The sequence below is a fragment of the Oncorhynchus mykiss genome, chromosome 8 (assembly GCF_057628025.1).
Source record: "Oncorhynchus mykiss isolate SJ-2025 chromosome 8, ASM5762802v1, whole genome shotgun sequence".
NCBI lineage: Eukaryota > Metazoa > Chordata > Actinopteri > Salmoniformes > Salmonidae > Oncorhynchus > Oncorhynchus mykiss.
Genome location: NC_143029.1, coordinates 982340 through 1006279, shown reverse-complemented (window position 1 = coordinate 1006279; position 23940 = coordinate 982340). Strand labels below are relative to the sequence as shown.

Here is a 23940-nt window from a genome sequence, read left to right as displayed (position 1 = left end):
CTCCCCAGTGGGTGGGCCTGGCTCATATGCCCTCCCAGGCACACCAATGGCTGCGCTCTTGCCCAGTATTCAAATCCATAGATTAGGGCCTAATTTATTTATTTCAATTGATTGATTTCCTTACATTAACTGAATAACATTTTTTAAATTGTTGCATGTTGTGTTTATATTTTAGGTCAGGCTGCTTGGTTTATGGCTCCGCGTGTTCAGCAGATAGACACTTGTTTTACATTTGTTGCCTTTTTGTTTTAAGCCTTCCCAAACCTTAACCTTTAACCTTTGAAATGTTCTGTTTACAAGGGTTTGGACTTCTGTTTCTGAGATTCATACACACACACACATATTTCTCTCTCTCTCACTCACACACACATATTTGATGCTTGATATATTACAAAAAGGATCTGTGTGAAACAGGTTCTCTGATGGTTAGTGTGTAATAATATTATACTTTTTATTGTTTTTTTTGGCTCATGAAGCTGCTTGTCCGTCATAGACAGAGGCCAGGCAGAACGCTGTGGGTTGGCAGGAAATGTGTGTGTGTGTGTGTGTGTGTGTGTGTGTGTGTGTGTGTGTGTGTGTGTGTGTGTGTGTGCGTGCGTGCATGTGTGTGTGTTGGCAGTAAGTACGTTAGGTCACATGACCCACCATTAACACAGTTCATTATGTATAAAGGTTATAAGCAGTTATGACACCTTTATGTCAAATAGTTAAAACATGCCACACACACAACGTGTGATGTAAAGTCCTATTTCCTATATAGTGCTCTACTTTAGGCCAGAGTCCTATTCCCTATATAGTGCACTACTTTAGGCCAGAGTCCTATTCCCTATATAGTGCACTACTTTAGGCCAGAGTCCTATTCCCTATATAGTGCACTACTTTAGGCCAGAGCTTCATAGGGGTGCTTTATAGGTTTCCAGCCAGGAGAAGTGCACTACATAAGGAATAGGGAAACATTGCAGATTGACTGACACTGTATCTTTGGCATGGGAATACAGTCCTTTATAACAGCATTCATATATCTCAGTAGGCCTCTCACTGTGTCAACTCTGTTCCTAGGAGCTGTGTGAGGTTATAACTGTTCAGAGACGCTGTATAGGAGACCTCTCACTGTGTCAACTCTGTTCCTAGGAGCTGTGTGAGGTTATAACTGTTCGGAGACGCTGTATAGGAGACCTCTCACTGTGTCAACTCTGTTCCTAGGAGCTGTGTGAGGTTATAACTGTTCAGAGACGCTGTATAGGAGACCTCTCACTGTGTCAACTCTGTTCCTAGGAGCTGTGTGAGGTTATAACTGTTCAGAGACGCTGTATAGGAGACCACAGGTGCTGAGTGCTGAAGTGTTCGTAGTGTTCATTTCCAGATGTTGAACCTCCAGCTCCGAGGCTTGTTGGTGGGTGTGATTGTTCTCTTAGGTCTCCAGACTTGTATCAGACCCCCAGATCTCCTCCAACGCAGCTGTTTCAGTCTCTCAGAAGCTTCTGTTTATTTAGTCCTTTAATAACATACTTACGAACAACAACCACAACAATATCCCATTAGTCAGCGGAGTTTGACGTTCTCTCTTTATCTTTCTTAGCGCTCACACAAACGTCACTAAAGCTGTCTCGCTCTGTTTCCTCTCTCTCTCCATCTCTCTCTGTCTCCCCATAGGTCCGTGAGATGTCTCATCAATCCTCATTGGCTGGTGATTTATTCCAGAGTTCCAAACCCATGTCCTACCCGGAGAAGCAGCTATTTGCGATTGCAACCCTGGGGGTCAGGGTCGGAGTATTTCTCAGCCCATGTGGGTAGTGACCTGTGAAGCCCCTCCCCCTGACTGGCTGCCAGCCATTCCCAGCGTCCGAGAGTCAAACAGGAAGTTGGCCTGCTGGCCTCCACTGAGCATGCCCAGACTGTCCGCCAGGGTTCCGCTGGGTGAGGAGCCGAGAAAAGGGTTCTGATTGGCTGCAGCGGCAGAAGCAGCCGCCATCTTGTCTGGGCTGGCAATGAGGCGGGGGGAGGGGGGGAAGGCGTAACCGTAGAGACCGTAAGGGGGGGAGTGGAGGCGGAGACTTCCATAACCCTGGTGGGCAGGGTTTTGTAGATAGCCAATCTGAGAAGGAGGGAGGGACATAGAGCAGAATCCTTCGCTGTCATAAGCTGACGGTCCTCGCGACGACGTAGGAGAGGGGAAAGGCTCGGGGAGGTTACTGTAGCGATGTAGGGGTGTGTGTGTCGGCCGGCTGCAGGTGTAGTCCGGGGGAGAGAGAGGCCACACCTGGAAGGGGGAGGAGCAAGGAGAGGAGGAGAGCAGGTGAGGCGATCCAACACCTCCATGGTGCCCCGGGGCTCCTGCAGAGTGACAGACACAGAGTAACATCAAAAAACTAAACTAATCAGTTCCATTTTACATTGACCTTTTATTCATTTAACAAACACTCTGATGCAGACCAACTTCCAGTCAACTAAGGTGATAGTCAGTCGGTACAACTAAGACCACATATCACAGTCAGTACAACTAAGACCACATATCACAGTCAGTACAACTAAGACCCAATATCACAGTCAGTACAACTAAGACCACATATCACAGTCATAGTCAGTACAACTAAGATCACATATCACAGTCACAGTCAGTACAACTAAGACCACATATCGCAGTCAGTCAGTACAACTAAGACCACATATCACAGTTATAGTCAGTACAACTAAGTCCACAAATCACAGTCAGTACAACTAAGACCACATATCACAGTCATAGTCAGTACAACTAAGACCACATATCACAGTCATAGTCAGCACAACTAAGACCACATATCACAGTCAGTACAACTAAGACCACATATCACAGTCATAGTCAGTACAACTAAGACCACATATCACAGTCATAGTCAGCACAACTAAGACCACATATCACAGTTAAGGTCAGTACAACTAAGACCACATATCACAGTCAGTGCAACAAAGACCACATATCACAGTCATAGTCAGTACTACTAAGACCACATATCACAGTTAAGGTCAGTACAACTAAGACCACATATCACAGTCATAGTCAGTACAACTAAGACCACATATCACAGTCATAGTCAGTACTACTAAGACCACATATCACAGTTAAGGTCAGTACAACTAAGACCACATATCACAGTCAGTACAACTAAGACCACATATCACAGTCATAGTCAGTACAACTAAGACCACATATCACAGTCATAGTCAGCACAACTAAGACCACATATCACAGTTAAGGTCAGTACAACTAAGACCACATATCACAGTCAGTACAACTAAGACCACATATCACAGTCATAGTCAGTACAACTAAGACCACATATCACAGTTATAGTCAGTACAACTAAGACCACATATCACAGTCATAGTCAGTACAACTAAGACCACATATCACAGTTAAGGTCAGTAAGACTAGTACAACAGAAAGGCCAGTCCAACAGTGAGACGAGAAATACAGTAAGACAACAGTAAGACCAGTACAACTGTAAAACCAGTTCAAAATGAAGTCCAGTACAACATCAAGATGAGTAGAACTGTAAGACAAGAGTAAAACCAGTTCAACATTAGGTTCAGTACAAAAGTAAGACCTGTACAACAATAAGATAACAGTAAGACCCGTACAACAGCAAGACCAGTACAACAGCAAGACAACAATAAGACCAGTACAACAGTCAGACCAGTACAACAGTAAGACCAGTACAACAGTAAGACCAGTACAACAGTCAGACCAGTACAACAGTAAGACAACAATAAGACAAGTACAATAATAAGACCAGTACAACAGTCAGACAAGTACAACAATAAGACCAGTACAACAGTAAGACCAGTACAATAATAAGACCAGTACAACAGTAAAGCCAGTACAACAGTAAGACAACAGTAAAACCAGTACAACAGTAAGATCAGTACAACAGCAAAACCAGTACAACAGTAAGATCAGTACAATAATAAGACCAGTACAACAGTAAAGCCAGTACAACAGTAAGACAACAGTAAAACCAGTACAACAGTAAGATCAGTACAACAGACAGATCAGTACAACAATAAGACCAGTACAACAGTAACACCAGTACAACAGTAAGACCAGTACAACAGTAAGACAACAGTAAGACCAGTACAACAGTCAGACCAGTACAACAGAAAGACCAGTACAACAGTAAGACAACAGTAACACCAGTACAACAGTCAGACAACAGTAAGACCAGTACAACAGTAAGACAACAGTAAGAACAGTACAACAGTAAGATCAGTACAACAGACAGATCAGTACAACAATAAGACCAGTAAAACAGTAACACCAGTACAACAGTAAGACCAGTACAACAGTAAGACAACAGTAAGACCAGTACAACAGTCAGACCAGTACAACAGAAAGAACAGTACAACAGTAAGACAACAGTAACACCAGTACAACAGTCAGACAACAGTAAGACCAGTACAACAGTAAGACAGCAGTAAGAACAGTACAACAGTCAGACCCGTACAACAGTAAGACAACAGTAACACCAGTACAACAGTAGGAAAACAGTCAGACCAGTACAACAGTCAGACCAGTATAATAGGAAGAACAGTACAACAGTGAGACCAGTACAACAGTAAGACCAGTACAACAGGAAGAACAGTACAACAGTAAGACCAGTACAACAGGAAGAACAGTACAACAGTCAGACCAGCAAAATAGTAAGACCAGTACAACAGTAACACCAGTACAACAGTAAGACCAGTACAACAGTAAGACAACAGTAAGACCAGTACAACAGTCAGACCAGTACAACGGAAAGAACAGTACAACAGTAAGACAACAGTAACACCAGTACAACAGTCAGACAACAGTAAGACCAGTACAACAGTAATACAACAGTAAGAACAGTACAACAGTCAGACCCGTACAACAGTAAGACAACAGTAACACCAGTACAACAGTAGGACAACAGTCAGACCAGTACAACAGTCAGACCAGTACAATAGGAAGAACAGTACAACAGTGAGACCAGTACAACAGCAAGACCAGTACAACAACAAGACCAGTACAACAGTAAGAACAGTACAACATTAAGACCATTACAGCAGGAAGAACAGTACAACAGTCAGACCAGCAAAATAGTAAGACCAGTACAACAGTAAGACCAGTACAACAGCAAGACCAGTACAACAGTCAGACCAGTACAACAGCAAGACTGGTACAACAGTCAGACCAGTACAACAATAGACCAGTACAACAGTAAGACAACAGTCAGACCAGTACAACAGTAAGACCAGTACAACAGTAGACCAGTACAACAGTAAGACAACAGTCAGACCAGTACAACAGTAAGACCAGTACAACAGTAAGACAACAGTCAGACCAGTACAACAGTCAGACCAGTACAACAGCAAGACTGGTACAACAGTCAGACCAGTACAACAATAGACCAGTACAACAGTCAGACAACAGTAAGACCAGTACAACAGTAATACAACAGTAAGAACAGTACAACAGTCAGACCCGTACAACAGTAAGACAACAGTAACACCAGTACAACAGTAGGACAACAGTCAGACCAGTACAACAGTCAGACCAGTACAATAGGAAGAACAGTACAACAGTGGGACCAGTACAACAGCAAGACCAGTACAACAACAAGACCAGTACAACAGGAAGAACAGTACAACAGTAAGACCAGTACAACAGGAAGAACAGTACAACAGTCAGACCAGCAAAATAGTAAGACCAGTACAACAGTAAGACCAGTACAACAGCAAGACCAGTACAACAGTCAGACCAGTACAACAATAGACCAGTACAACAGTAAGACAACAGTCAGACCAGTACAACAGTAAGACCAGTACAACAATAGACCAGTACAACAGTAAGACAACAGTCAGACCAGTACAACAGTAAGACCAGTACAACAGTAAGACAACAGTCAGACCAGTACAACAGTCAGACCAGTACAACAGCAAGACTGGTACAACAGTCAGACCAGTACAACAATATACCAGTACAACAGTAAGACAACAGTCAGACCAGTACAACAGTAAGACCAGTACAACAGTAAGACCAGTACAACAGTAAGACAACAGTCAGACCAGTACAACAGTAAGACCAGCACAATAGTAAAACCAGTACAACAGTCAGAGCAGTACAACAGCAAGACCAGTACAACAGTCAGACCAGTACAACAGCAAGACTGGTACAACAGTCAGACCAGTACAACAATAGACCAGTACAACAGTAAGACAACAGTCAGACCAGTACAACAGTAAGACCAGTACAACAATAGACCAGTACAACAGTAAGACAACAGTCAGACCAGTACAACAGTAAGACCAGTACAACAGTAAGACAACAGTCAGACCAGTACAACAGTCAGACCAGTACAACAGCAAGACTGGTACAACAGTCAGACCAGTACAACAATAGACCAGTACAACAGTAAGACAACAGTCAGACCAGTACAACAGTAAGACCAGTACAACAGTAAGACAACAGTCAGACCAGTACAACAGTCAGACCAGTACAACAGCAAGACTGGTACAACAGTCAGACCAGTACAACAATAGACCAGTACAACAGTAAGACAACAGTCAGACCAGTACAACAGTAAGACCAGTACAACAGTAAGACCAGTACAACAGTAAGACAACAGTCAGACCAGTACAACAGTAAGACCAGCACAATAGTAAAACCAGTACAACAGTCAGAGCAGTACAACATTAAGACCAGTACAACAGTAAGACAACAGTCAGACCAGTACAACAGTCAGACCAGTAAAACAGTTAGACAAATACAACAGTAAGACCACTAACAACAGGAACTTGTTAATATTTTTTGTTAAGTTAGGTTGGAGGATTCTTGTTTCAATAGAGGTTTTAAGAAACTGTGTCTTACCTTGCTTAATTCCAGAGATGTCTTCAAATGTCAGGGATCTTAGAGACGGACGCCAGAAAGCGTAGGATTCTACTAGAGCCTCCAGACCCATCCTGGAACACACAGTTAAATACTGTATATTATACAATAAGTTATACTGTTTATTAAACACACAGTTACAGACTGTATATTATACACACAGTTATATACAGTAAATTATACACACAGTTACATAATGTAATCTATACACACAGTAATATATACTGTATATCATACACACCGTAATATACAGTAAATTATTCACATAGTTACATAATGTATACTATACACACAGTAATATATACTGTATATTATACACACAGTTACATACTGTATATTATACACACAGTAATATACAGTAAATCATACACACAGTTACATAATGTATTCTATACACACAGTAATATATACTGTATATTATGCACACAGTTATATACTGTATATTATACAATAAGTTATACTGTATATTAAACATACTGTAAATTATACACGCAGTTACATACTGTATATTACACACACAGTTATTTACTGTATATTATACACACAGTTACATACTGTATATTATACATACAGTTATATACTGTATATTATACAATGAGTCATATTGTATATTATACACACGGTTACATACTGTATATTATACATAGTTATGCTGTATATTATACACACAGTAATATACTGTATATTATACACACAGTTATATACTGTATATTAAACACAGTTATACTGTATATTATACACATAGTTATATACAGTATATTATACACAGTTATATACAGTATATTATACAATAAATTATACTGTATATTAAACACAGTCATAATGTATATTAAACACACAGTTACATACTGTATATTATACACACAGTTATACTGTATATTATACACACAGTTATACTGTATATTATATACACAGTTACACTGTATATTATACACACAGTAATATACTGTATATTATACACACAGTTATATACTGTATATTAAACACAGTTATACTGTATATTAAACACACATTTACATACTGTATATTATACACACAGTTATACTGTATATTATACACACAGTTATACTGTTTATTATACACACAGTTACATACTGTATATAATATGCTACACCTGTCAGGTGGGTGGATTATCTGTCAGGTGGATGGATTATCTGTCAAGTGGGTGGATTATCTGTTAGGTGGATGGATTATCTGTCAAGTGGGTGGATTGTCTATTAGGTGGATGGATTATCTGTTAGGAGGGTGGATTGTCTGTTAGGTGGGTGGATTATCTGTTAGGTGGGTGGATTATCTATCAAGTGGGTGGATTATCTGTCAAGTGGGTGGATTATCTGTCAAGTGGGTGGATTATCTGTCAGGTGGGTGGATTATCTGTCAAGTGGATGGATTATCTGTCAGGTGGGTGGATTATCTGTCAGGTGGGTGGATTATCTGTTAGGTGGGTGGATTATCTGTCAAGTGGATGGATTATCTGTTAGGTGGGTGGATTATCTGTTAGGTGGATGTATTATCTGTTAGGTGGATGGATTATCTGTTAGGTGGGTGGATTATTTTGGCAAATGAGAAATGCTGTCCAACAGGGATATAACATCTGTTCACAACATTTGAGAGAAAAACGTTTTTTGTGTGTATGGAACATTTCTGGGATCTTTTATTTCAGCTCATTAAACATGAGACCAAAACTTTACATGGTGGGTTGATATTTTAGTTCAGTATATATTATACACACACAAACACACACACACACACACACACACACACACACACACACACACACACACACACACACACACACACACACACACACACACACACACACACACACACACACACACACACACACACAAACACTACACAAAGATACACTACATGACCAAATGTACAGTGCCTTGCGAAAGTATTCGGCCCCCTTGAACTTTGCGACCTTTTGCCACATTTCAGGCTTCAAACATAAAGATATAAAACTGTATTTGTACAGTGCTCCTTGGGATGTTTAAAGCTTGGGAAATCTTTTTGTATCCAAATCCGGCTTTAAACTTCTTCACAACAGTATCTCGGACCTGCCTGGTGTGTTCCTTGTTCTTCATGATGCTCTCTGCGCTTTTAACGGACCTCTGAGCCTATCACAGTGCAGGTGCATTTATACGGAGACTTGATTACACACAGGTGGATTGTATTTATCATCATTAGTCATTTAGGTCAACATTGGATCATTCAGAGATCCTCACTGAACTTCTGGAGAGAGTTTGCTGCACTGAAAGTAAAGGGGCTGAATAATTTTGCACGCCCAATTTTTCAGTTTTTGATTTGTTAAAAAAGTTTGAAATATCCAATAAATGTCGTTCCACTTCATGATTGTGTCCCACTTGTTGTTGATTCTTCACAAAAAAATACAGTTTTATATCTTTATGTTTGAAGCCTGAAATGTGGCAAAAGGTCGCAAAGTTCAAGGGGGCCGAATACTTTCGCAAGGCACTGTATATGGAGACCTGCTTATCGATAATCTCATTCCAAAATCATGGGTATTAATATGTATTAATATGGAGTTGATCCCCCCTTTGCTGCTATAACAGCCTCCGTTATTCTGGGAAGGCTTTCCACTAGATGTTGGAACGTTGCTGTGGGGACTTGCTTCCATTCAGCCACAAGAGTATTAGTGAGGTCGGGCACTGATGCTGGCTCACAGTTGGTGTTCCAATTCATCCCAAATGTGTTCGATGGGGTTGAGGTCAGGGCTCTGTGCAGACCAGTCCAGTCATGTTCTTCCACACCGATCTTGAAAAAACATTTCTGTAAGGTCCTCGCTTTGTACACAGGGGCATTGTCATGATGAAACAGGAAAGGGTCTTCCCCGAACTGTTGCCACAGATTTGGAAGCATAGAATCGTCTAGAATGTCATTGTATGCTGTAGAATTAAGATTTCCCTTCACTGGAACTAAGGGGCCTAGCCAGAACCATGAAAATAAGCCCCAGACCATTATTTTTCCTCCACCAAACTTCAGGCAGGTAGGGTTGTCTTGGCCAGATTCGTCTTTTGGACTCCCAGATGGAGAAGCGTGATTCCTCACTCTAGAGAACGCATTTCCTCTGCTCCAGAGTCCAATGGTGGTGATCTTTACACCTCTCCAGCCGATGCTTGGCATTGTGCATGGTGATCTTAGGCTTGGAACCCAATTTCATGAAGCTCCGAACAAACAGTTATTGTGCTGACGTTGCTTCCAGAGGCAGTTTGGAACTCAGTAGTGAGTGTTGCAACCGAGGACAGACGGTTTTTACGTGCTACGTGCTTCAGCACACGGTGGTCCCGTTCTGTGAGCTTGTGTGGCCTACCACTTCACGGCTGAGCCGTTGTTGCTCCTAGACGTTTCCACTTCACAAAAACACCGTGTACAGTTGACTGGGGCAGCTCTATAGCAGAGCAGTAATTTGACGAACTGACTTGTTGAAAAGGTGTGTGGATGAACGGGTGTGGATGAAATAGACGAATCCACTCATTTGAAGGGTTATCCACATACTTTTGGCTATGTAGTGTATATCTAATATTATAAACTGGGTGTTTCAGGACCGGGAATACTGATTGGCTGACAAAACATGTATTTTTACAACTCTAATTACGTAAGTAACCAGTTTATAATAGCAATAAGGCACATTAGGGGTTTGTGATATATGCCCAATATAACACAGCTAAGAGCTGTATCCAGGCACTCCGCGTTGCGTTGTGCATAAGAACAGATATACAGTATCTTCACAAACTAAGCAGTTTTCATATTCTTTTGACACTCATTTCAAATGAAATATATCAAAAAATGTTAAAAACACTCAACCATATTTGGATATGTTAGAAGTGTGTTTTTATGTAAACATATTTGTTGTTTTAATGCTGCTAATGTTGTTTATATTAATATTCCTGTAGCTTTATGAGAATGTGATGTTATATGATGGTGTTATAAATATAATGGTTTAAATATGATTTTGTTGGGAGGGGGGCAATTATTATTATGGATTTAAAAAATGTCTCTCTCTCTGAACGTCTCTGAATGTCTAAAACCTGATAGAAAATACAATGAAAGCCTACTGTTAAAGGAAACCAGGTTTTGGTCAAGTTCTTGGTGCTGTTGAAATTAAGAAGGGCCCCTGGACCAGTGGAAACGAAATGGCCGCATTACATGAAACATCTACAACCATATTCTACAGTGGGTATGGGGTTCTTTTCTGCTCGTCACTTTGCGATGCCAAACCCACTGGTGTGCGTGGCAAAATAACTCTATTTTCATGTCATCCAACAAATGTAAACGCCTGTAGTTTGCTAAACGGCATTGGAGCTTGGATTGGAACCGGTGCTTTGGTCAGATGACACGAAAATAGAGCTCTTTGGCCACGCACACCAGTGGTTGGTTTGGCATCGAAATGAGAAGGCATGAGCAGAAAATAACCCAATACCTACTGTAAAATGTGGACCTGTGATGTAATGCGGCTATTCCACTGGTCCCGGGGCCCTTGTTAAGGTCAATGGCTTCAAGAACTTTACCCGGTAACAGGAGATTTTAACCAAAAACCTGGTTTCCTCTGCCAGGAGGCTGAAACTTGGACGCAAGTGGATCTTCCTGCAAGACAGTAACCCCAAGCAGACATCAAAATCCATAAGGAAATTGTTAATTGGCCACAAAATCAACATTTTGCAGAGGCCATCTCAGTCTCCGGACTTGAAACCCATTAAACAGCTATGGTTTAAATTGAAAAGGTCAGTCCATAAGCCAAAGACAAAGGATATCAAGGATCTGGAAGGAGTCTGTATAGAGGAATGGTCTAAGATCCCAATGTGTCCTCCAACTCATAAAACATTTTATAAAAAGTCTCAGCGTCGTTATCCTCAAGGTGAGGTATTGAAAGAAACCAGTGGTGTTAATAATTTTAACCCCTACCTTTTTTAAAAATTGTTTTTCTTTTACTTTGTCTCTTTCTCTGAGCATTTGTATTAGCATATAATTATATAATTTCACAATTTTTTGGGCCATTCAACATAGCTCAGTATTTGTGTTATTTATTTTATACACTTATTTTGCTCATCTTTATCAAGGGCGTCAATAATTATGGACCTCGCTGTATATACACAGTACCAGTCAAAAGTTTGGATCACACTCATTCAAGGGTATTTCTTTATTTTTACTATTTTCTACATTGTAGAATAATAGTGAAGACATCAGCACTGTAAAATAACACATATGGAATCATGTAGTAACCAAAAAAGTGTTAAACAAACCTAAACATATTTTAGATTCTTCAAAGTAGCCACCCTTTTCCTTGATGACAGCTTTGCACACTATTGGCATTATCTCAACCAGCTTCACCTAGAATGCTTTTCCAACCCTCTTGAAGGAGTTCCCACATATGCTGAGCACTTGTTGGCTGCTTTTTCTTCACTCTGCGGTCCAACTCATCCCAAACCATCTCAATTGGGTTGAGGTGGGGTGATTGTGGAGGCCAGGTCATCTGATGCAGCACTCCATCACTTTCCTTCTTGGTCAAATAGTCCTTACACAGCCTGGAGGTGTGTTGGGTCATTGTCCTGTTGAAAAACAAATCATAGTCCCACTAAGCGCAAACCAGATGGGATGATGTATCGCTGCAGAATGCTGTGGTAGCCATGCTGGTTAAGTGTGCCTTGAATTCGAAATAAATCACTGACAGTGTAACCAGCAAAGCACCATTACACCACCACCTCCATGCTTCACAGTGGGAACCACACATGCGGAGATCATCCGCATGTGTGGTCAAAAAGACACAGTGGTTGGAACCAAATATCTAAAATGTGGATTCACCAGACCAAAGGAATGATTTCCTCTGGTCTAATGTCCATTGCTCGTATTTCTTGCCCCAAGCAAGTCTCCTCTTCTTATTGGTGTCCTTTAGTAGTGGTTTCTTTGCAGCAAATTGACCCTGAAGGTCTGATTCACACAGTCTCCTCTGAACAGTTGATGTTGAGATGTGTCTGTTACTTGAACTCTGTGAAGCATTTACATATTAGCAGTAACTCAAATTAACTTATCCTCTGCATCAGAGGTAACTCTGGGTCTCATGAGAGTCAGTTTCATCATAGCTCGATGTTTCTTGCGACTGCATTTGAAGAAACTTTCAAAGTTCTTGAAATGATCTATATTGATTGACCTTCATGTCTTAAAGTAATGATGGACTGTCATTTCTCTTTGCTTATTTGAGCTGTTCTTACCATAATATGGACTTGTCTTTTACCAATTAGGGCTATCTTCTGTATACCACCCCTACCTTGTCACAACACAACTGATTGGCTCAAACACATTAAGAAAGAAAGAAATTCCACAAATGAACCTTCAACAAGGCACACTTGTTAATAGAAATACATTCTAGGTGACTACCTAATGAAGCTGGCTGAGAGAATGAAAAGAGTGTGCAAAGCTGTCCTCAAGGCAAAGGGTGGCTACTTTGAAGAATCTCAAATATAAAACATATTCTGATTTGTTTACAATATAGAAAACAGTAAAAAGAAAGAAAGAAAGAAAGAAAGAAAGAAAGAAAGAAAGAAAGAAAGAAAGAAAGAAAGAAAGAAAGAAAGAAAGAAAGAAAGAAAGAAAGAAAGAAGAAAATCCCTGGAATGAGTAGGTGTCTCCAAACTTTTGACTGGTACAGTATATACACACAACCCATGCTCTGTCTCTGTAACTATCCAGTAATGTGTAGAGGAACTCACCGGTTTCTGCCTGAGTCTCTGAAGCCTTTAGCAAATGGGTTCCTGTCAATCTTCAACCTGGTGATCTGAAGACAACAACAACAACCACAACATCAGACCATCAACAACAACACAAGCAACACAACCATATTAGGATATTGTCAGATTCCCTCAAACATCAGTTACAAAAAGGATTGGTCTGGGAATTATCTGTACATCCTTCTCCTGTTTGTAAACATTACAGTAGAGAAGGATTGGTCAGAAGAGACCTGTAGAGACCAGTAGAGACCAAAGGAGACCAGTAGAGACCAGAAAGTCCAGTAGAGACCAGTAGACCAAAAGAGACCAGTAAAGACCAGAAGAGACCAGCAGAGACCAGTAGAGACCAAAATAGACCAGTAAGGGTTTTGAAGTTTAAAATAAATCCCAAAGTGCCATGGTAAAGGGTGTCAATTGATCTCAGTAGAGTACAAAAGTGACCAGCAGAGACCATTAGAGATCAGTAGAGGCCATTAGAGACCGGTTGAGACCAGTATAGATCAGAAGAGACCAGTAGAGACCAAAATGTCCACTGTGTGAGCTCCATCAGCCTCGTTCCACACTGCCCCTTAGAACCTTACAACTCTCTTGCCCTCTCCCTCTCTCTCTCTGAATTCAATTCAAAGGGGCTTTATTGGCATGGGAAACATATGTTTACATTGTGTGCTGTGTGTGTGTGCTGTGTTTTACATTTCTCTCTCTCTCTTTCCTCTCTCTCCCTCTCTCTTTCTTTCTTTCTTTCTTTCTTTCTTTCTTTCTCTTTCTCCCTCTTTCCCTCTCTCTCTATTTTCTTTCTTTCTCTTTCTCCCTCTTTCCTCTCTCTCTCTCTCTCTCTCTCTGTCCCTCTCCCTCTCCCTCTCTCTCTCTCTCTCTCTCTCTCTCTCTCTCTCGTTCTTTCTCTTTCTCTCTCTTTCCTCTCTCTCTCTCTCTGTCGCTCTCCCTCTGTCTCTCTCTCTGTCCCTCTCTCTGACCACCAAGGGGGATATTTAACAGTATGTTTCTCTTGTTCTTTCTACAGTCAAAGCCTGATCCCATGCCACTCCCTTTGCTGTGTTCTCTGAGCTGTATGACGACCGAAGGTTAGGTTAGGGTTGTTTGTTCGTTCTAGTACGGTCGTCTGAATGTTGTGTGAATGTTACCTGCTGGTTCTGGTGGGTGATGACAGTGTAGAGGGTAGTGGTTGTCTGAATATTATCTAAATGTTGTGTGAATGTTAGGTGATTATAGTTTAAACATTATATGGAGGTTACCTGTTGGTTCTGGTAGACAGTGAGGTGACAATGGTATAGAAGTTAGTGTATGGTTGTCTGAAAGACCCAGTGCAGTCGAAAACATGATGTTTCCCAGTGCAGTCGAAAACATGATGTTTCCCAGTGCAGTCAAAAACATGATGTTTCCCAGTGCAGTCAAAAAAACGATGTTTCCCAGTGCAGTCAAAAACATGATGTTTCCCAGTGCAGTCAAAAACACGATGTTTCCCAGTGCAGTCAAAAACACGATGTTTCCCAGTGCAGTCAAAAACATGATGTTTCCCAGTGCAGTCAAAAACATGATGTTTCCCAGTGCAGTCAAAAACACGATGTTTCCCAGTGCAGTCAAAAACATGATGTTTCCCAGTGCAGTCAAAAACATGATGTTTCCCAGTGCAGTCAAAAACATGTTGTTTCCCAGTGCAGTCAAAAACACGTTGTTTCCCAGTGCAGTCAAAAACATGATGTTTCCCAGTGCAGTCAAAAACATGATGTTTCCCAGTGCAGTCAAAAACACGATGTTTCCCAGTGCAGTCAAAAACATGATGTTTCCCAGTGCAGTCAAAAACATTATGTTTCCCAGTGCAGTCAAAAACATGTTGTTTCCCAGTGCAGTCAAAAACACGTTGTTTCCCAGTGCAGTCAAAAACATGATGTTTCCCAGTGCAGTCAAAAACATGATGTTTCCCAGTGCAGTCAAAAACATGATGTTTCCCAGTGCAGTCAAAAACATGATGTTTCCCAGTGCAGTCAAAAACATGATGTTTCCCAGTGCAGTCGAAAACATGATGTTTCCCAGTGCAGTCAAAAACACGTTGTTTCCCAGTGCAGTCAAAAACATGATGTTTCCCAGTGCAGTCAAAAACATGATGTTTCCCAGTGCAGTCAAAAACACGTTGTTTCCCAGTGCAGTCAAAAACATGATGTTTCCCAGTGCAGTCAAAAACATGATGTTTCCCAGTGCAGTCAAAAACACGTTGTTTCCCAGTGCAGTCAAAAACATGATGTTTCCCAGTGCAGTCAAAAACATGATGTTTCCCAGTGCAGTCAAAAACATGATGTTTCCCAGTGCAGTCAAAAACATGTTGTTTCCCAGTGCAGTCAAAAACATGATGTTTCCCAGTGCAGTCAAAAACATGATGTTTCCCAGTGCAGTCAAAAACACGATATTTCCCAGTGCAGTCAAAAACATGATGTTTCCCAGTGCAGTCAAAAACACGATGTTTCCCAGTGCAGTCAAAAACATGATGTTTCCCAGTGCAGTCAAAAACATGATGTTTCCCAGTGCAGTCTGCCATCTGCCTGGTACAGTTGAAACTGGGTTTTATCCGTGAAGGGCTCACTTCTCCAGCGGACCAGTGGTCATCGAAAGTGAGCATTTGCCCACTGAAGTCAGTTACAACGCCGAATTGCAATCAGGTCAAGACCCTGGTGAGGATGACAAGCATGCAGATGAGCTTCCCTGAGACAATTTCTGACAGTTTGTGCAGAAATTCTTCAGTTGTGCAAACCCACAGTTTCATCAGCTGTCTGGGTGGCTCGTCTCAGACCATCCTGGAGGTGAAGACGCTGGACGTGGAGGCCCTAGGGTGGCATGGTTACACGTGTTCCGAGGTTGTGAGGCCGGCTAGACGTACTACTAATTTTTTTCAAACACAGTTGGAGGTGGCTTATGGTAGAGAAATTAACATTCAATTATCTGGCGACAGCTCTGGTGGATAATCCTGCAGTCAGCATGCCAATTGCATGCTCCATCAAAACTTGAGACATAGGTGGCCTTTTATTGCCCGCAGCACAAGGCACACCTGTGTAATGATCATGCTGTTTAAATGAGCTTCTTGGTGTGCCATACCTGTCAGGTAGATAGATTATCTTGGCAACGGAGAAATTCTCTCTAACAGGGATCTAACATTTCTGCACAAAATTTTTGAGAAATAATATTTTTGTGTGCATGGAAAATGTCTTTGTTCTTTTTCTCAGCTCATGAATCATGGGACCAACACTTTACATGTTGAGTTTATATTTATGTCTGTATTTATATTTTCACACTATGATGTTGGAATAATACTGCGAAGTTGTGAAAATTATGATAATGCCTTTTAGTGTAAGAGCTGTTTGAAAAGACCGCCTGAAATCTCCTCCTGTTTTAGGTGGGTTGGAGTTTTTGCCAACCATGGTGACATCACCATGCAGTAAATTAGATATTAGACCAATAAGAAAGACAGTTACAAACCTCTCTGACAATAACAGCAAATGTTACGTTTCCCCTCCCCACTTAAACCCCCCCAGGCAGTCCTAGCAAAATTCATGCTTCAGAAAATTGCTCTTTTCTAGGACTCTATTTTGTTTATTTTTACCATTTGAATTGAAAACAATCACAGTATGGTACCATGTTACCCAGAAAGGATTTGATATTGAGATAAAAATGGCTGCATTGGACCTTTAAGGCTCGGATATGGTTGTTTAGACTTTAGAGGTTGTGTGAATGTTGTGTAAAGGTTACCTGTTGGTTCTGGTATGGCTGTGTGAATGTTGTGTAAAGGTTACCTGTTGGTTCTGGTATGGCTGTGCGAATGTTGTGTAAAGGTTACCTGCTGGTTCTGGTATAGCTGTGTGAATGTTGTGTAAAGGTTACCTGTTGGTTCTGGTATCGCTGTGTGAATGTTGTGTAAAGGTTACCTGTTGGTTCTGGTATGGCTGTGTGAATGTTGTGTAAAAAGGTTACCTGTTGGTTCTGGTATGGCTGTGTGAATGTTGTGTAAAGGTTACCTGTTGGTTCTGGTATGGCTGTGTAGAATGTTGTGTAAAGGTTACCTGTTGGTTCTGGTATGGCTGTGTGAATGTTGTGTAAAGGTTACCTGTTGGTTCTGGTATGGCTGTGTAGAATGTTGTGTAAAGGTTACCTGTTGGTTCTGGTATGGCTGTGTGAATGTTGTGTAAAGGTTACCTGTTGGTTCTGGTATGGTTGTGTGAATGTTGTGTAAAGGTTACCTGTTGGTTCTGGTATGCGGTGACAGTGGTGAAGGTGGTCTCTGGGAAGCTGAGTGTTCTGGTTCCGTCTCCCTGGGGAACGGCTCTAACATGAGACAGCTCCTCGCCACGCTCCTTATGAATCACATGCACACGTGGCTGGTACTTATGCATGGAGTGGAGAATGATCTGAACACACACACAGCACACACACAGCACACACACAGCACACACACAACACACACACAGCACCCACCCAGCACACACACAACACACAGCACACACACAACACACACCCAGCACACACACAGCACACACACAACACACACACAGCACACATACAGCAAACACACAACACACACACAGCACACACACAACACACACCCAGCACACACACAGCACACACACAACACACAACACACACACACGGCACAAACAAACACACACACACAGCACGCACACAGCACACATACGGCACACACACAACACACACACACAGCACGGTTAGGGCATCATTATACCGCAGAAGAACTACACAATTACACATGAATGGAATTACCTGCTATTCTCTCACATCATAAAACACAGACGCATACTTGCACATACACACTCACGTAGGCATGCAAGTACACACACAGAAACACACACACACACACAGAAACACACACACACACAGACACAGAAACACACAAACAGTTCCTCTTGAACGGCCAATCACAGTTTAGTCCAGCCTGAGGGTTTCCGTCTGTTTATAGCTCACAGTTGACAATGATTTTTAAAATACTCCAATGAACTAAACTAAACTTCTGGGGGAAATGTGATCTATTTCCTCTGATAACAATCAAGACATGACCTCAATAAACACGATCCTTCCATTCAGAATATTTACAATTTCTGTCCTTTTATCAAACACAACATCTTCTGTATATCTAAAAGTAAACATGTTATAGAATATTAAACTTCAAGCACAATTTCAGATTCCTTCTTTTGAAATCCCCTTTCCTCAAGTTTTTCCAGTTTAAAGTCACTTCATACAAATAGCATTCTGATCAAGATTTACCAGTAGCTCATAAATCAATCAATCAGTCAACATATCCATCAATCAGTCAATATATCCATCATTCCATCCACCAAATGAAGTAGATTTAGTCCAAGTAATAATACAGTCATCATAATGTTGCGTGTTGCATATATAAAAATCTATAATAAATAGGTAACTTACATGTCCCTGGTCATCCAGTTCGTTATTGGTCAGTTTGAGTTTGTCGAAGCTGATCACCTGACGCATCCACGTTTCACCGGAAGCCGGAGAGTCGGGGTGGATGTATACACGCGGCGGCACTGGGGAGTCCGCATTTCCCGCGACCATCCACTTGGAGCTGTGGTACACGTACCTGCACACACACATACACAGAGAAAAAGAAAAATAACATCAATATGTTCATTTTATTGGAGCATTTGTTATTTGACCGTCAGGACTGGGAGGTTTGCTGTCCAAAAGGCGTTTCTTCCCAAACCGCACAAGGACAAATCGCTGACTGACAGACCGTTCCCAACCGCCATTTGTTCCGCTTTGTTCCCAGTTCACCAGACACAAACGATTACAACTTTAATAAACCTCTCAAGGTTTTTATGCTATAATATCAAAGAAACCAAGACGCCTTTCTAGCCTAGCATAGTTAATCTATATGTAAACGTTTGCAGAAATACCTGCAATAGTATAGGTTATCAGAAAGGGATTTGGCATAGGCTAATTCCTGACCTGTAGCAGCAGTATAATGTGTTGTCCACGGGGTTGTTATGCCTATATTAGTTGTATAGTTTAGGCCTATATAATAGCTATTTTTGTGTTATATTCCTAACCTGTATCGTTTGTTGTCCACGGGGATAATGTCCATGGTAATGTAGTACAGCTGGTGGGGGTCCAGACCCGAGATCTTCACGCGCATAGCGGGGAACATCCGTCTGCACCGGGAGGTGAGAGAGACAAGAAATAGAGTCACATTAAAATACATAAAATATGAAGCTTACTAAATATTTCGATTAGTCGCCCTACACTGCCTGTGGAAAGAGATGCAACATAGTCAGTTTGGTCGTTTTTACAATTGTTCAGATTTATTTTTTTTCGTGCCATGAAATATTAATTTCTCACACATTGATATAAATATCAGCACCTTAGCCTAATATATGATTATGCTTGGTAGACCTATAGGCTACGACAGAATTGTCGAAAATATTATTTCAACAGTACAATAGTACCTTATAACATTATAATAAAACATGATTGTTATTATTATTATTATATTTAGTCAAAGGTGGTTTTGTGTAATTTTGCGTAAACTTTTCATAAACAATTCTGTTCGCAGTATTTCCCTTCTCATTAAACCATTTTGTTTTGTTTCTGATCAATCCGGTTAAATCAAACAAATTGTGATTAGACGGTAAATATTCTTTACATTTCTGTTAAGACACTTAATAATCCTTGCGTCATAACTGCAACATTGAAGGACCGGTTAATTTGAAACATGTTTAAATAAAAAATAATAACCCTTTTCCGTCACAGCAGAAAGCTCATGTAAAATAGCTGCACATTGTTTAAAGTTCAAGACAAAGGCTTGTCGTCCTCTTCTTCATTGACTGTTTCTTTAGCCTCTGTGTTACCGTGTCGTTTCTCTCACCTGCCAGCCTTCGTGATTATCATCTCTGTACCGATCTCGTGAAACCGTTTCCACAGGTCGGAGCCCTGCAAGTCCACGCGCATCTCCTCTCCGGGAACCGTTACTGTTACCGGTGGCGCGCGCTGGGCTTGGGCCTCTGGGTGGGGGCTTTCCAACAGCACGTCACAGCTCTCCACTACGGAAAGACAGTTCGGGTCAGTCACGAGCAACAAAGTCTTGTTTTAATGTAGTAGTTTGGTAAAGGCTAGTATCCTAGTACGGGCTAGTAGTGACTGCAGTGGTTCTAAAGTATAGTCGTGTGTGTGTGTGTGTGTGTGTGTGTGTGTGTGTGTGTGTGTGTGTGTGTGTGTGTGTGTGTGTGTGTGTGTGTGTGTGTGTGTGTGTGTGTTTAGGTGCGTGCGTGTGTGTTTAGGCGCGTGTGTGTCATTGCCCCATCAGTTACAATAATCATGGCTCTGTTCGTCGCCAAACGGGCCGTGTCTGTCCCGCTCCACTAGAGTCACAAGGCCTGACCAGCCCTGACTAGACTGGACCAGACCTGACTAGACTGGACCAGACCTGACTAGACTGGACCAGACCTGACTAGACTGGACCAGACCTGACTAGACTGGACCAGACCTGACTAGACTGGACCAGACCTGACTAGACTGGACCAGACCTGACTAGACTGGACTATTTGTGTTGCTGTCAAAATGGGTGTTCAGCCAGCAGACAATATAACAATATATGTTCTGTATTGGTCAGCCCACAACCAGACAGGCGTAAATGTAAGAAACTATAGCGCTACGGTTAAATATTCTTTTAGGACCATATTTTCTCTCCTGTTATGTTATCATCTATTATCACGGTGAGTCCAAAGACAAATTACCATCCTTTGATTGACAATGAAATTATATTATATTTTATTTTAGTCAATTGTATGAATAGGCTATTATAACGTTTGTGTCATGGAAAGGTCTCCCAGCCTGTTAAAAGAGATCTGACAATGGGACTCCCTGGATAAATAACGGTCAAATAGAAATACATATTATATTCATATAGAATACAGTAATATATAATAATAATAAGTAATATATAAGGACTATCGAATCACAGTCAGCACAGTGCAACACCCAGGCTTAACCACACTGAAGACAAACAGAAACAGTTAGGCTGATATGGAATAGTTTGGATTATATTTTTTATTAATTTACAATAGAACAGTTTGTTGTGTTTCTGTGTTTTTAACGCGAGTCTAAACCCCGTTCATATAACGGCCCTCATCCGAGGCCATCTTCCTGCCGGTAATAGCTAATTGGCGTGTTTATGATTGTAACAAGACTCGTAAAGCGGCTGATTAGTCACGCGCACAGCCGTTCTATTTACTCGACCAATAACCGGATATTATATAATATCTCTACAATAGAGCGGCAAACATACATTGTAACATTGTAATGCATGTTTCAAATGCTCTGTGTTTCTGAACCCAGATAAATGTATTAGGCCCTTACTCTGTGCATTTGATTCTGTAAATAATCTGTAATTATGTTCAAGTTTAGACTATATTTATAACAGTATTTGTATTTATTGTTGTTATTATTATTAGGATATTTGTATAGCCTACTTGGTTATTGCAGGTAATCGATTTTATTTTTAATTAATTCTAGTGGTAATTTAGTTAATGTCAATCATTTGGTTCATACAATCATTGTCTTATTGTAAAGGCTATGCAGTAATAAACAACCACCACCCACAACAACAACAACAACGAGCAATAAAAACAGGTCAACAAGAAAAACTAGATTAGATTTATCCGGTAAGTAACAGGATAGGCCTACATCAGTTTCGCCTGCGTATGAGTCGCTGTTAGAATAGTTGTAGCCTCATATGTAATTATTAAATGTTCCGTTTAGTGTGCATTTTTCTAGGGAGTGGTGGTGAATATATTTTAAGTCGTCTTCGGTGTCACCACTCCATGGTAACAGTCTTTACTTACGCGAGCCGTCACTAACGCACTCTATCTCACTGCCCCGGTCGCTGGCGCGGTTGCACGCCCTCTCCTCTCTCTCCCCTCCGTTACTGGGCAGCTCCAACACCTCCGTGACCTCCTCGAGAAAGCACACCCTAGTGTCGTCCTCCCCGAGCTTCCGTCTCTTCTCCGACCCGATCAGAGCTTCCACCGAGAACGCGTGCGCCTTGACGCTCAGAGTGCACGGGGAGCGTCGCTTCTCTGCCATTCCACCAACCGTCCGACCAGGGAGAGGCGCAGGAAAGGAAATAAGGAAAAAGTCACTCTAAACAGAAGTGAAATGAAGTGAAAAGTTCACCCCAAGGGCCTCCACCGTAATAGCGGACGCTCCTCTCTCTCCTTGAGCTACGGCCCGTTCAGGACTGACTTTGGGGCACCGCACATACCGTCCTAGTGACCAAATACACACACTCTCACTCTCACTCTCACTCTCTCTCTCTCTCTCTCTCTCTCTCTCTATCTCTCTCTCTCTCTCTCTCTCTCTCTCTCTCCAACTGGACGCAGCTATGAGACGTTAGCTGCAAGTGAAATAGACCTTCTGATGTGTGTGAGCTGAGCGCATGCGGACCGCAGTGGCCCCAGTTTTAGAAAGTGTAAATAATCTGAGGGCTGCTGTAGGGCTGGGCTGTCAGCTGTCAATTATTCTGCCTCCCGTCCAATTGAGCCCTGATCTCACCGAAGTCCCACCTCCTCGAGCTGTCCGGTGTTAAATGGTGAAGGGGGCTCGTGAATGAATCATGGCCCCGGTGCAGAGCGCGTATTCTCACACCACCGCCCAACATGCTCTGCATGTTTTGTCAACCCCCCCGCAAGGGAGCCCCCTGAGGCAGACAGACACAATAACCACCGGACAGTGTTATTACACCTTAATATCCCTCTTCTAGAGAAACCAAATCAAATTGACTTAAAATGTATTTGTCACATTCAACAGGTGTAGACTACTTCTGAGCCCTTTCTCAACGATGCGGAGTTAAGGTGGACTCAGCGAAATGATGTCGCCACTAGCAGCACGCATGTGCACAGGTTCCCGCCACAGTGTTACAGCATGGTAGTCAACTGGACCAGTATGCTGTTTACTTTCTGCGTGTACATCATATCGTTGAGTCTACCTTTAAAAAGTAAGACAATTACCCCCCCCAAAAATAACACAATAAAATAGCAATAATGAGGCTGTACAGTACAGTAGTGGTACCGAGTCAATGTGCTGGGGTACAAGGCCGCTGTGGTAATATGCAGTGGTATAAAGTAACGAACTAATGTAATACTTAGGGTCGTTTTTTGAGATATTTATATTTTTTGACAACGTTTACTTTTACTTCACCACATTCCTAAAGAAAATATGTACTTTTTACTCCCATACCTTTTCCCTGACACAAAAAAGTACTAGTTACATTTTGAATGC

At 41.5% G+C, this 23940-nt stretch overlaps 1 protein-coding gene across 2 annotated transcripts; it reads right to left on the bottom strand.

Moving 5' to 3' along the window:
- Positions 1-426: 426 nt before the first annotated feature.
- tbx18 (T-box transcription factor 18) lies at positions 427-23133 on the bottom strand. 2 transcript variants are annotated; one of them, XM_036984537.2, is made up of 8 exons: positions 22506-23133; positions 20531-20705; positions 19716-19817; positions 19075-19246; positions 17874-18041; positions 13615-13679; positions 6869-6960; positions 427-2334 (listed from the first exon to the last, which is right to left on the bottom strand). In XM_036984537.2, exons 1-8 carry the CDS (start codon positions 22744-22746, stop codon positions 1778-1780), a joined length of 1572 nt encoding a protein of 523 aa, XP_036840432.2. In that variant the 5' UTR covers positions 22747-23133; the 3' UTR covers positions 427-1777. The 2 variants fall into 2 exon arrangements, with proteins under 2 accessions (XP_036840432.2, XP_090098542.1); XM_090242416.1 differs by lacking the exons at positions 427-2334; positions 6869-6960 and adding an exon at positions 12018-12456 and having other exon boundaries at positions 22506-23085.
- Positions 23134-23940: the final 807 nt, after the last annotated feature.